The 15,766-nt window shown below is 34.8% G+C and overlaps 2 protein-coding genes across 2 annotated transcripts; one reads left to right on the top strand and one right to left on the bottom strand.

The window, feature by feature from the left end:
* Positions 1–4,420: 4,420 nt before the first annotated feature.
* On the bottom strand, positions 4,421–5,356 carry LOC308429029 (olfactory receptor 9G19-like; the record flags this gene model as incomplete). The annotated part of the gene is made up of 1 exon (XM_080927676.1): positions 4,421–5,356. One exon carries the CDS (start codon positions 5,354–5,356, stop codon positions 4,421–4,423), a length of 936 nt encoding a protein of 311 aa, XP_080783802.1.
* An 8,903-nt stretch (positions 5,357–14,259) lies between these two features.
* LOC308429058 (olfactory receptor 9G19) lies at positions 14,260–15,177 on the top strand (the record flags this gene model as incomplete). The annotated part of the gene is made up of 1 exon (XM_080927704.1): positions 14,260–15,177. One exon carries the CDS (start codon positions 14,260–14,262, stop codon positions 15,175–15,177), a length of 918 nt encoding a protein of 305 aa, XP_080783830.1.
* Positions 15,178–15,766: the final 589 nt, after the last annotated feature.

Genomic DNA, 15,766 nt, shown 5'->3' on the forward strand with positions numbered 1-15,766 from the left:
TTCCTCTGATGTGTGGTATAAACAATTGAATATACCTGTTACAGCACCTGAGTGTTGCATTTCTATTTTGTATCTTTAAAAAATCACCCACAAAATAGAATCAGAGAGAACACTACCTAACTCATTTTTTTGAGGCTACAGTAAACCTCATTCTTAAACCACACAAAGACCCTACAAGGAAAGAGAACTTCAGAACAATCTCACTTATGAACATTGATGCAAAAATACTCAAAAAATCCTTTCAAACTGAATCCAAGAACACATCAAAACGATCATTCATCATGACCAAGTAGGCTTCATCCCTGGGATGCAGGGATGGTTTAATATAAGGAAATCCATCAACGTAATCCACCATATAAATAAACTCAAAGAACAAAATCACATGGTCATCTCACTAGATGCTAAGAAAGCATTTGACAAAATTCAATACCCCTTCATGTTAAGTCTTGGAAAGAACAGGAATCCAAAGTCCATACGTAAAAATAATAAAAGCAATATACAGCAAACCAACAACCAACATTAAACTTGACGGTCAGATACTTGATCAATCACACTAAAATCAGGGACTCGACAAGGCTGCCCACTCTCCCCCTACCTATTCAACATAGTACTGGAAGTCCTGGCTGGAACAATTAGACAGCAAAAGGAAATCAAAGGATACAAATTGGAAAGGAAGAAGTAAAAGATCACTATTTGCAGATGACATGATAGTGTACTTAAGTGACCCCGAAAATTACACCAGAGAAATTCTACAGCTGATAAACAAGTTCAGCAAAGTGGCTGGATATAAAATTAAATCAAACAAATCAGTAGCATTCCTCTACTCAAAGGACAAACATGAGGAGGAAGAAATCAGGGAAAAGGTCATAGCAGCTCTATTTATAATAGCCAGAAGCTGGAAAGAACCCAGACATCCTTCAGAAGATGAATGGATACAAAAAGTGTGGTACTTTTACACAATGGAATACTACTCAGCCACCAGAAACAATGAGTTGACCAAATTCTTAAGAAAATTGCTGCATCTAGAGAATATCATTCTGAGTGAGATAACCCAGTCACAAAAGAACAGACATAATATGAAGTCACTGATAATGGGATGCTAACCCCAGAGGCTCTCACTGCCCCAGAAACAACTCACAGACTGTATGAAGTCCAAGAAATAAAGAAAACAAAACAAAACAAAACAAAAATTGTCTATACAACAAGAAAACTTTGACTATTTCCATGTTACATTTTGTTTTACATGTACTTTATGCTCATTGTAACTATTAAGTTTTCAATACATACTGTCAAACCTTTAAAAAAATCAAGTACTGACTAAAAAAATATATTCATACAGTTTTATGTAAAAATTATTTTAAAACCTGAAAAAAAGTACTGACAAAAATGTATTGTATAATTTTATGCAAAAATGCTTAAAATCTATACATTTATCTTTGTTTTGTAAAATAAAGTTGTTTAAAAAAGATTATATAAAATTAAAAAAAAAAGAAATCAGGGAAAAGATACCCTTCACAATACTCACAAAAACTATGAAATACTGTGGTGTGACTCTAACTAAGCAAGTGAAGGACCTTTATGACAAGAACTTCAAACCTCTAAAAAGGAAATCGAGGAAGTTCTCAGAAGATGGAAAGATCTCCCATACTCATGGATTGGAAAGATCAACATTGTAAAAATGGCCATCTTACCAAAAGCAATCTACAGAATCAATGCAATCCCCATCAAAATTCCAACCCAATTCTTCATAGAGTTAGAAAGAGCAATGTGCAATTTCATCTGAAATAACAAAAGACCTAGAATAGCGAAAACCATCCTCAACAACAAAAAAACATCTGTGGAAATCACTATCCCTGACCTCAAGCTATATTACAAGGTAATTGTGCTGAAAACTGCATGGTACTGGTACAGAAATAGGCATGTGGATCAATGGAATAGAATAGAAGATTCAGAAATGAGCCCTCATGTATATGGTCACCTGATTTTTGACAAAGGAGCTGTAAACATTCAATGGAAAAAGGACAGCTTCTTCAACAAATGGTTTTGGTCCAACTGGCACTCAGCATGCAGAAGAATGAAAATAGACCCTTTCTTATCTCCGTGTACAAAGCTCAAGTGCAGGTGGATCAAAGATCTTCACATTAAACCATATACACTGAAACTATTAGATGAGAAATTATGGAAAACCTTAGAACTCATAGGCACAAGAAAAAATTTCGTGAACCGAACACCAATGGCTCCTGCTCTAAGGTCAAAGATTGACAAATGGGACTTAATGAGATTGCAAAGTTTCTGTAATGCTAAGGACACTGTCAAGAAAACAAATGGAAACAACAGAGTGGGAAAAGAACTTTACCAACCCCACATCAGATAGAAGCTTAATATCCAAGGTATACAAAGAACTCAAGAAACTAGACACCAGAGAATCAAACAACCCTATTAGAAAATGGGGTACAGAGCTAAACAAAAAGTTCTCAATTGAGGAATATCAAATGGCTGAGAAGCATCTAAGGAAGTGTTTGACATCATTAGCCATCAGGGAAATCCAAATCAAAACAACCCTGAGATTCCACCTTACACCAATCATATTGGCCAAGATCAAAAATTTAGATGACAGCAGAAGCTGGTGAGGATATAGAGAAAGAGGAAAGCTTCTCCACTGTTGTTGGGCTTGTAAACTGATACAACCACTCTGGAAATCATTCTGGCGATTCCTCAGAAAAATGGACATAGTACTACCTGAAGACCCAGTTATTCCACTTCTGGGCTTATATCCCACACAAGGTACAACATACTACACAGACACATGCACCACAATGTTCATAGCAGCTCTATTTATAATAGCCAGAAGCTGGAAAGAACCTAGAGGTCCTTCAGTAGATGAATAGATACAAAAATTGTGGTACATTTACACAATGGAGTACTTCTCAGCTATCAGAAACAATGACTTAATGAAATTCTTAAGAAAATGGATGCATCTAGAGAATATCATCCTGATTGAGATTACCCAGTCTCAAATGAACATGTATAATATGCAGTCACTGATAATTGGATACTAACCCCAGAATGCTCTGAACACCCCAGAAACAACTCACAGACTATATGAAGTTCAAGAAAAGAAAAAAAAAAAAAAAAAAGGAAAAGAAAGAACCAATTTGCTTAATCCTTACACACCAAGAAAACTTTGATTAATTCCAGGTTACATCCTGTTTTACATGTACTTTATGCTCATTGTAGCTAGTAAGATCTTAATGCACACTATCAAACCTTTAAAAAAAAAAGCACTGACAAAAATGTATTCATATAGTTTTATACAAAAATGTTTAAAATCTGTACATTTATTTTTATTTTTTTAAATAAAGTTGTTCAATTAGAAAAATAAAATAAAATGGAAAAAATGGACCCTGTTTCTTCATCAGAGTTTAAACTTTTATATTGTTTGAAAATTTTATACATTAATTCATTACATTTTAAAATCAAATCTACTGGTACTTTTGCCTCTCATTCCTTCTCTCCACACCACCCACCATACCACATTTTCTTATCCTAGTCATGACCTCTCTGTATTTGTTTTAACATTGCTGAATCTTAGCTCTGCTTGTATGTGTTTGAGTGTAGGACCTTCTCCTGAATCATAGTAGCTCTTTAGTGACTGAGTCATTGAAGGTAACCTGTTCTTTCTTCCCCAGAAGTTATCATTGTCAACAGCTTCTCAGCTCCTCATGAGACTTAATGATTACATCCTGTGTCTATGCTGGAGTTTTGAACAATTAGTAAAATTAAAAATATTAACAAGTAGCTGTAAATAACACACTGGGTATATTAGCTTCTAGTTTCTTATCTTTCCCTTTTTGTGTTTGTTGACTCATTGAGAAATGTCCCATCTCATTCTTTAAAATAAATTTGACATTATATTTTTATACACATTGTTATTTGAAAACCCTTATTAATATTTTGACAGAAGAAATTAAAGTATATTCTCTATATGTTATAATTCCATATGATGTTTTCTTCATAATAGGAATTATGCATGGGTAATAAGAGGGAGAATAAAGTAAACTTAAATTTATTGATGAAGTATTATATACTTTCCTATTTTACTCCCAATTCAACCACATAATCAAAACAATTTCAATATTAACAGTAGGCTGTAAACAATCCTATATAGTTCAATCTTTAAAAATATCAAACATAAAGTAAATATGCATAATGTTCATTATATACTTAACCTGAAAATATTACAATGTAACTCATTATTTATTTCTCTAAAATATTCTTTTAAAAAAATCCATGTACTCTACTCAAATCATTTTGGTGGGATTTCAGAAGATGCAAATGTTAGTTTTGATTCTCAGTTTCTCAAAAGAGCCCTCAAGTAGTTTGCTATCATTTAGTTCTGGCTTACTAATTATGTGTCAACTTAGACTTCTGAATGAGCTAACTTAAAGAGTTTTTTCAGAGCTTCCTTCACATCTTTATTCCTCAGACTGTATATCATAGGGTTCAACATGGGGAATAACACAGTATAAAAGGTAGACACCACTTTGTCCCTTTCCAAGGAGTAGCTGGAACTTGGGCGGGAGTAGATGTAGAGAATGGAGCCATAGTACAAGGTCACAGAGATGAGGTGTGAGGAGCAGGTGGAGAAGGCTTTGAGGCGGCCCTGGGTGGAGCGGATTCTCAGGATGGCAGCAATGATGAAGAGATAGGAGGTCAAGATGAGCAGAGTGGGAGAAATGACATTGGAGGCCAGAAGGAAGTACAGCACAGACTGATAGCTCTCCTTAACATCACATGCCAATTTTACCAGAGGTGGGACATCACAGAAAAAATCATCAATGACATTGTCACCACAAAAGTCCAATGTGAATGTGTTGCTAGTTAATATTATCGCATTGACAAATCCTCCTGTATAGGAATATACAACCAAACAGATGCACAACCTTCTTGACATAGCTTGAGCATATAGCAGGGGATTAGAAATAGCAGTGTAGCGATCATAAGCCATGGCAGCCAGCAGGTAACATTCACTATAGGCCAATCCAGCAGAGAAGAAGAACTGAGACAGACATCCAGTAAATGAGATGCTTTTGTCTTCAGAGATGCAGGTCACTAGGATCTTTGGTGTATAGACAGAGGAATACCAGAGATCCAGAAAAGACAGATTTCCAATGAAGAAATACATGGGTGTGTGGAGCCTGGAGTCATTGCAGATCAATATGATGAGGGTGGTATTTCCTAGCAATGTCAAGGAATATACTCCGAGGAACAAGACAAACAGTATCTTCTCCATCACCGGGTCTGTTGAGAAGCCCAGCAAGATGAAGCCAGCCACTGTGTGATTATTCCTCTCCATGCCTCAAGGAGCTTGTATCTAGGGGTACAGAAGAGTTCAGTGTTCTCTACTAGTATGAAATATCAATATTGTTTGTGATAAGCTTCTGTAATATAATCATCACTAGTACCAGTATGAACACAGTATTTCTTTTGTAGGTGATAGAAATCTCCAAGTATAAACATATATTCAATTAATTCCATAAGAATGCAGCTATATGAGGTGGCCTCTTCTGAAATCCCAATAGCAGAAAAATGGAAGCAATATGTTTGGAATAAATTTGGCTTTTGCCTAGGCTACCTAGTAGTTAAAGTGTAGCTGGATTCAGTTTGTGAGTTTGTAGCATTTAAAGCACAAAATAATATTAACATAGAGTGGGAGGAGGGAGAAGACAGTGGTTACAAGATTTACTGAAAGGTGACAAATCCTTGTCAAGCCTCTAAATTGAAAAAAAAATATTTCTTCAAATTTCAACTGAAATGGGTCAATACAAAACTGATAAAACATATTTTGGGTGCAAATGAAAACTCTCAGAAAACTTGTTGTCAGTGTTGGTGACACCCTTAAATATGCCAACTGCATGTGTACCTGCACTATATAAACATGCCAAAAAGAAATTTACATTTAAGAAAGGAGATGGAAAGATGGTTCAGCAATTAGAAACGCTTGCTAATCTTCCAGATGACAAAGGTTAGATTCTCAACCACTCACATGGTAGCTGACAACCATCTGTAACTTCAGTTCCAGTGATTTCACACCCTCTTCTGGCTTCTGATAGGATTTATTCTACAGATATACAAGCAGGCAAAACACCAATATATATAAAATTACAATAACAGCCAGCGTGAGATAATAACCTTAGAGTTCACTGCAGACAAAAATTCATTTGGTGGTAACCAATAGCTCTCTAATTGGTCTATTCAACAAGAGAGAAATCATGCCTGAAACTGGAAACCCATCCAACTACTAAGTGTTAATGAAGTCACAGATCTTGGAAAAAAATCTACAACTACTATTTTACTAATCTAGCATAAACCTTATTAACAAACCAAACATTTGGTTTCATACATAGAGATAAGTGTAGTCCTCACCTCTTAACAAGGACATTTTTATTTGCAGCAGAAGGAGACCATGATTAAAAAAAAAAAAAAAAAAAAAACTAACCAAGATGTAGATTTGTGGAGCCCAGTTCTAATGCATACACCTAAAATTATTCCTACACCTAATATTTAGGGAGTATTGTGGAAGAGGAAAAGAAAAATTGCAAGAGCCATAGAATCACGAGGTTTGCTGTGAGAGTGTTTACTAGTAATATCAGAAGATACTCCCATGAAGTTTCAATAGCGTGGCCGCATAAACATGAGCTAAACAAGGACAACAGAAATACACATGGCAACTTGAGGTGTCAACCCTACAAAAAGAACTAGAAGAAATTAAGTTATGCTGAGAGATGAAGAGACAGTCTTGCGCAGGAAAGAATACACCAGTTGTCTGTTGAATAGCAAATGATCAACCCTAAAAACATATATACAAGTAACATTATATAGACTGAGCAATTTATATTTCACAATATATATATATATATATATATATATATGTACATACATTCATGTAATGAAAGTTAATAAAAAGGCTATGAATTTAAATATAATACTGTAAATGCTTAAAAATGAATGTGTAAATGTCTTTCATAATATTATAACTTTTAAAAACATCAACTGAGAACAGTGCTATGTTTTAATTTTGATGCTAAGAATTCTTAGAGTTATGAGCTTAGATGGCTTACTTACAACCTGATATTCCTCTGTAATGTAGATAACAATATCTTCCCACAGTTACAGAAATATATAATGTTTAGATGAAATACTGCAGATAAAGTCATTAGTACATTGTCATTTAAATACCTGTCATATCAAACTGTTACACAGTTGAAATATAATGGTATTTATTTTGTTTTTATTTAGAATAATGCAACTGGTTAGATTTTTACTGGCTATCTTTCTTCTGACCTCTTGACCAACTTCTATTCTACAGTGATATTTTTTCTTCCTATCACTACTTCTTCTAAACTCTTATTTTCACCATGACTGAGCCAGAGGGATGTCCGTCAGTACTGATCGTTTATTCTCCCATCTCAGTTGTTCTTGAGATATTCAGAAGATGTCTCATTGGTTATGGATCCTGGACTCCTTGTTTGTACTGTTATTATCTTTTCCTATTTTTTCTGCAATGGCAATTCATGTTTTTATTTTTATCTCTAACGGTACAAAATCATACCTCTGTAATCAGCTATCAACTATCATTAAAAAGTGGAAAGAAAAAAAATTAAAGATATCTAAAAGAGACTCTTTCTCTAGAACATACCTAATAGCTGTATAAAAAGGCTATAGTGAGGATTTTAAAAACAAACACAAATCTAAAAGCAATAGGAATTTACAAAATGTACCTAGTTTTCACCTCCAACATCTTATATGAATTTCACTCTGCCTATTCTTTACCCTAAATCTTTTATGCCAGCTTCTGGATTCCCAGAAGTTAGAGACTGCTGAAAGCCCATAGGACTTCAAAGCCTGCAGGGAAGGACCCAGAAGACAATTAAAACTTTATAGTGATAAATTGGGTATTTTTAAATATGATAGAGAAAAAAGTTATTGATGCCTATATTACCATGGTGAAAATCAATCAATCATAAATTATTTCTCTCTAAATTTGTGTTGATAACCTAATAAAACATGTATATTATGCTTTGCTTCTTCATGTATGAAAATATATATTTTTAGTTGTACTATTTTCTCTACATTGATATTTTTATTTTGTTGTTTCTCCAAGTAAAATTTATAGCCTTCCAATATTTTTGTATCCTCATGTGAACTGAATTATCAGATCACTGGGATAATTTACTGTCTGTCTATCTAATGAATTTATCAATCAATGTCAGGGAGCAAAGTGAAGGATGGACTCCTTACTTGAACACAGGGTATAGCTGGCTGCAATACTAAACATTGATAATGGCTCTGACAGCTCAGCTTCTTACCAGGCTCTTTTTTCTATACCAACACACCATTTTTCCCTCTGTACTTTTAAAGATGGAAGTCATAGAAACTCTCAGTGTGTAAGTCTCATAATTTTTTATAGTAGTTGATTAGAAGTCACTACAACATAGTTATTTCTTTGTTTCTTCTGAGCATTTTCATTTGTATTATAATTTTTTATTTTTAAAAATTTCATAATGACATATTATATCCATCCTCCAATTTCCTTCCTACAGTTCCTCCAATATGCTACTCTCATAAGCCAGTCTCAACCTTTTGTCCTTTTCTATAACCCATTAAGTTAATTAATGCTGTGTATATGTGGATGGATGTGTGATCCTGACCTTAACGCAATTAATTTACCAGTGGGAATACCCTCAGAAAAAATGCCTTTTCTCTGTCCAGTAATTTTCTGTTGCTAACAGCCTCTTATTAAGAGCGTGGACCTGCAAAGCATCTCATCTATCTGAGCTGAAAGGTTGATTGACTTAATGTAGAAGAGGTCTTATGCTAAGAACTCCAACTACTGAGAGCTCCAGACTCTCTCTCTCTCTCTCTCTCTTTCTCTCTCTCTCTCTCTCTCTCTCTCTCTCTCTCTCTCTCTCTCTCTCTCTCTCTCTCTCTCTCATACACAGAGTTCCCCATTTGCCTTATATATTTAAATCCTATAGCTCTTGCCTTCCTGCTGCTTCCTCTTCCTGCCTTTGCAGGGTAATGTTGGTTGTGAATATGATGTCCTGCTTCCATCTGAGCACTCATTATCCACCAAAGTTCTCAGAATAAGAGATAATGTTTCTGTAACAGCTTTTTACATAAACTTATATAAATGGGTTTATGTAGTTGGATATATAGTACTTTCTGGTGTATAAATGGTAACGTTTCTATAGTATCAGCATTCTATAGTATCAACACAGTCCTCTTGATGAGAGAATAAGACTACACTTAGCTGTAGTTATAAAAAATGGTTAGATTATTGTTAGAGAACATGCTAATTTGTTAATTTAGTAAAGTAGTAGATATAGATTCTTCTCCTATAGTCATAAAGTCATTAGCACTTATGAACTATCTTACTTTCCAAGACTAGGCATGTTTTATCATTTGTTGAGCAAGTCCTGTATCGAGTTAGAAAGTTATTGGTTATTGCAAAGTATGAATACAACTTCTGTACTCTTAGAGCTATCATACAAAGCTGATTAAAATATAGACTTATGGAGCCCAGCACCATTGGTTACATCTATTAAAACCTTCTACATCTAAGGCTCTGGAAACATTGTAGAAGAGGGGAATGAATGATTCTTAGAGCCAGAGACATATCAAGTAATTTTGTGAGACTGTATCTTTTACAAACTTCAGGCAGAGTCCAGGGAGCATGTAGAACAGTAGGAGAGAGAAATGAAGAAGTCAGAGGGATCACAGACACCAGAAGAAGACACAAATGTCAACTAACTTAGGTTCATATGTGTTCACAGAGCCTGTGTCACAGAGCAGGACCTAGAATCCCTATATGTTTTTTGTAATGTGTATCTTGTTATTCATGTGGTTCCCATAACAAGTGGAATGTGGGCTATTGCAGTCTGTTGTTCATGCCATTGGATCCCCTTATCCACTACTTTTAGACTGACTGGTTGGGTCTCAGTGGGAGAAAATGTGCCTAAACTTGTTGGGATTTAATGCTCCAATGGGGACTCATCTTCTCTGAGAAGAAGGGGAAATGGCATTTTGGGTATTGGTTTATAAGGATGAAGCTCGTAAGAGAGAGGGAGAAAGGCTGTGATCGGGATATAAAGTAAATTTAAATAAATAAATAAAATTGGGATGTAGCTCAGCATCAGTAACACTCACTCACACACACACACACACACACACACACACACACACACACACACTATCAAAAGTGTCACCCATAAACCTCACCAATATGACTATCAAAACATGAACTGAACAAGGATGACACTGTTGGACATACTGAAGTGGACAGGGAAAAGTTCATAGGTCCTCATCTGTATACAAAGAGCATTTATTTGAATTCACTAAAACAATACAGAATGTACAGAGATTACAATTGAATACAATTGCAACATACCCCACAGACTCTTTATTTCATTAAATAAAATTAAACCAACATCACCAACAAACCTGATTAATTGTCCTGCTTGTAATTTCCCTGAGCTGCAAAACCATGAGGAATTCCATGAATAAAACAACCTCTGGGATCAAGTAGCTGTTATAAAGATCTGGAAGGAGTTGACTTGGATGCTAGAATGAGTTGTCTCCTGAAAATTTGGTAAGTTGTATCCTATAGGTATCAGTGTCAAATAAATTTCATTTTATTCCCATAATTACTCAATAGTTATTTGTTTTATGTTACAGGTGGGAATCTATAAAACCACAATTTTTTGTGCTCATACATTTTTGTTTAGCAATTTATGAAACTTCTGAGACCAAAATCAAGGGTTTAATTTCTGCTCTATTTATGATGAGAAATGCTAATGTATGTAAGCAATGGGAGAGAAACCTGGGCTAAGTATTTCACTCCTCAGAAAACGAGTGTCCTTAGGAAAAGAACTTCCCAAAACTTTGAGTTCTGTGAACGCCTTACAAGTCCTGTGGGTGACAGGCAGAAAGATGTTTATGTTCCTGCCAAAACAATGAAAAGTCTCAATTATTTCAGTTCATCCTTTCCCAGAATGTGAGGTTCAGTGCTTTGTGAAGGAATCTTTACACACCAAGAAAACTTTGACTAATTCCAGGTTACATCTTGTTTTAGATGTACTTTATGCTCATTGTAACTAGTGAGATCTCAATGCACACTATCAAACCTTTAAAAAAACCAAGTACTGACAAAAATGTATTCATATACTTTTATGCAAAAATGCTTAAAATCTGTACATTTATCTTTGTTTTTTAAAATAAAGTTGTTAAAAGAATGTCTGACAACAGACTGCCATGGCTGTGAGGCGTCCATGCTTTCCAGCTGAGGTTGTCGAGAAGAACATCTCTAAGGAAAGAACATTAACACTTAAAATAAAGTTACTGCCAAGCCTCACTTGTTTCTCTTATTGAATAACAATCGATGTAAATACTTGTGTGTGTGTGTGTGTGTGTGTGTGTGTGTGTGTGTGTGGCTTTACTTGTGTTGTAGATCTAAATATTTTTTGTGGTGGAAATTCAATTAACTCAGGACTCAAGAAATTTGAACCTAAAACCTTCATAATTATTTTGAAATAAGAAAGCTTAAACTAATGGGCTCAAGAAAGGATGAAAGATGCATCATCATGGGTAATTTTCATGCAAGAAGATTTGGAGAACAGAGAAAGAAGTGGTAAAAAAGGGACAGTTATATAGTTTTTCAAGAATTTGTGTAATATTATGTACCCTGTATTCTTATAATTATGTCCCATGGTGCCTAATAATACTAAATTCTTCCATGTAATTACTATTATTAGTAGTCATTAGGTCACTTGATATTCTTTAAAAACATTACTGTTTATTCTGACTACCATTTTACTTGTAGCTTCTACCATATCACAAAGGGATATTATATTACAGGGAGACAATGATTATCTAAAAGGTAAGTTACTCAAAAGCTTACCAGTACACTCACACTTTTTATTCTAAATGTCACACTAGGATGAGTATCTAAAGGTAAGTTACTCAAAAACTTACCAGTACACCCACACTTTTTATTTTAAATGTCACACTAGGGTCTATTTTGCCTCTCAGAATTTTTGTATAAAAATCAACAGAACACCTTTGTGTGGACATGCATTGGCTTATTCAACATTTGCTTCACTCTGACATACTTTTCTGCTCTTATATCTGTGGTCAATATTGCAATTTCTTTTTCATAATATCACATTGAGGCAGCAAAGATTTGGAACCTTTGATTTTATTAGATATCAGAGAGTACTCGTGTTCTCTGACCTGGAAGAACCATGATTTATTGAATGTTTTCCATGTGTTGACCCCTAGAGTAAATTTTGCAATGTAAATTTTATACCATCCCATTTAACAGTTGCATCTCTTGCACTTGCTTTAGAAGTGCATTAAACTCGATAAATCTGGTAAGCATGGTGAGGAACTTAGATACATCCTATTACCAGGTCACAATTTCAGATCTCCTTTGCTTCAGATTTGCTTTCTCTCTGAAAATGGTTCTCAGAAGCTCTTCATGTTGAAACTTGCTGCCCTAATAAGAAGTGCTTTTTTTCTAAATTTTAATATCTTTCAGTGGCCAGATGGTGAATACAGTTGTCATCTGTCTTCTTGGTTCTGTCCCTGAAGACCACAGGATGATCAGACATTATTAGGGAAAAAAATGTAAGATATACTTTTGGATAAATTCCATGATTCATTTCACCAGAGAGTGGGTTTGGTTGATGTTGAAGTCTAAGGTTGCCCAGTATGATGTTAAACTTTCTATGTAGCTAAAAATGGATTTATAACTCCAAGTTTTTGGTTTTTGTTTTGTTTTTTTTTTTTCCCTTTGTTCTTCTGTTTCCTAAGTGCCATGCTCCTGTTGACATGGCGTTCTCTTTAGTGGGAACAAACAGCAAACCAGATGATTTTCTTTCTTTTTTTTTTATTAAATTAAAATGTGTCTTGATATAAAGTTCATGCTGACTAATGCATGAATATTTTGTATCAATATTCTGAAGTTTGAGGGTATTTGCTATCCCATTTGTTCAAATTATAAAAAATAAGTGTTAGTACAGCTTTTATGAATGTTAATGAAAGTCCACAGTCATCTGAGATAGCTCAATTTCTACTATTCTTCATACACCTTCAATGCTAGTCAGATCCGCCACCGTTCTCTTTTCACCTTCCGCTTGATTTCTCCCTTCTATGACAGGGTAATTTTAATTTTTTTTTGATTTTTTTTGTTATGTTTTGCATATGCAGAGGAATGTGGATAGCACCGGTTCTTTTGAGACAGGGTTTTTCAGTATTATAGGAACACAAAAAGGTTAACAGTACAATAACCCAAAGGGTTCCTCTGTCTTTGTCTGACTAGCACTGATATTGTAGTCATGTGTTATTGTGAGAATTCTATATGGAAGCTGGAATCTGAACCTGGTCCCTCATTCTATTGTGTGTGTGTGTGTGTGTGTGTGTGTGTGTGTGTGTGTGAGTATGTGTGTGTGTGTGTGTGTGTGTGTGTATGTATGTATGTTTAATTTTTTTCCTTTTTCTATTATTTTTGATATTTTCTTTACTTACATTTAAAATGTTTATTCCCTTTTCTGGTTTCCCCTCGGATATCTCCCGTCCCATACGCTCTCCCCTGCCTCTATGAGAGTGCTCCCACTCCCACTCCCACACACTCCCACTCTTGCACTTCCCTACACTGGGTCCTCATTCTTGCATGACAAATAGTTTACTGAGGTAGCCATCCCTCCAAGTTGAATATAGTTATTTTTGTTACAAAATTTATACCCAATATTATTAGTAAGAACTATCTTTAAAGTAATGTAATAACAGTAAAAAGAAATCCAAAAAATGTATTTGTCTGAATTTACTTGGTCTTTGGGCTTACTTTCCACAAAATTATATGGTTATTCAGTCAAATGAATTACACTCTGTGTTCTGTTTTCTACTTGCTAAGTATAAATAAAGTACAAACTCTGATATTTTAATAAAAAATATCTAACCAATGACAAGATTTTTATATTATGGACTCATATATAACATATAAGATTATAGAATCATTTTAAATATTAAAATTTCTTTTATTTCTCTTTTTAATAATTAAATTACATGATTCTAAATTTACAAACTTTTGTCAATTATATTGTCATGACATTTACTAATGCAATTTAAAAAATTATTCAGTATAGTGATTTAATTTGAAACTTCATTTTTTTCTCCCTTTAAGTTACATTTATTACAGCCATGGATCATCTTAATAATACCGTTAGTGAGTTCATCATGTTGGGATTCACAACAGATCCTGTGATCCAGAAGGTTCTGTTTGCAGTGTTTTTTATTGTGTACATGTTGACTTTGGTGGGAAATTGCTCCCTCATTATGTTAATCTGCAATGACTCCAGGCTGCACACACCCATGTATTTCTTCATTGGAAACCTATCATTCCTGGACCTTGGATTGTCTTCTGTCTACACACCAAAGATCCTAGCAACCTGCATCTCTGAAGACAAGAGCATTTCATTTGCTGGTTGTGTGACCCAATTCTTTTTCTCAGCTGCACTGGATTATACTGAGTGTTACCTTTTGGCTGCCATGGCTTATGATAGATATGTGGCTATTTCAAAGCCACTGCTTTATTCCCAAGCCATGTCCTTAAAGCTCTGTGTATTTTTTGTGGCAGCCTCATATCTGGGTGGATTCATTAACTCTGTGATCATAACGAAAGACACATTTGCCTTGACTTTCTGCAGTGACAATGTAATTGATGACTTTTTCTGTGACATCCCACCTCTGGTGAAGCTCGCCTGTGGCAAGAAGGACAGCTTTCAGTCTGTGTTATTCTTCCTCTTGACTTCCAATGTCATCCTTCCCATTGTGTTCATCCTGGCCACCTATCTCTTCATCATTGGCACTATCTTGAGGATCCGCTCCACTCAGGGCCGCCTCAAGGCTTTCTCCACCTGCTCCTCCCACCTCATCTCTGTGACCCTGTACTATGGCTCCATTCTCTACATCTATGCTCGGCCCAGGTCTAGCTACTCTTTAGATAGAGACAAAATTGTTTCAACCTTTTACACAGTGGTTTTCCCCATGTTGAATCCCCTGATCTATAGTCTGAGGAATAAGGATGTGAAAGAGGCTCTGAATAAACTGTTCAAATAACCACAATCCTATTCTACATAAAGTGGCAAAGATGAGTTTGATTCAGAGATTGTGTATTTAGAAATGCTTCCCCCATTGTCCATCAAGCTTATGGACTTCTATTGTTATCGTATGTGCATGTATGAGGTTTACAGTTTACATTGTATGTGCTTATAGATAACAGTTCACATTATCCAATATTAAAAACTGAATACTTCACAAGGTAATACTTGAAAACAAAATATGTGTATTTGATTTTATTTCTATGTCACTCATGACTGAAATCAATAAACCAAATTTCTACTATGCAAAACTGCAGATTCTGTTTTCCTTGAACTAAAATTGTATAGAGTGATTCCTGTAGAATAGTATCTTTACGTTTCTAATCTAATCTACTATAGGCTGCTCTAATATTTCCTCCACATTCAGCCTTCATCTTTCTACTATCAGAGTGTGCTAGGGTTCAGTTCTCTTCATTAATCCCCACATTAAAGATGCATATAGGGTAATCATAGATTGCAAAAATATTGTAAAATTAAAAATATGGTAAAGTATTTTCTTTAAAGATCTGTTTATTGCATTGAAGCTCTTTTTATTCTCTACTCCCAGA

This window comes from Micromys minutus (genome assembly GCF_963924665.1).
Source record: "Micromys minutus genome assembly, chromosome: 13".
Lineage (NCBI taxonomy): Eukaryota > Metazoa > Chordata > Mammalia > Rodentia > Muridae > Micromys > Micromys minutus.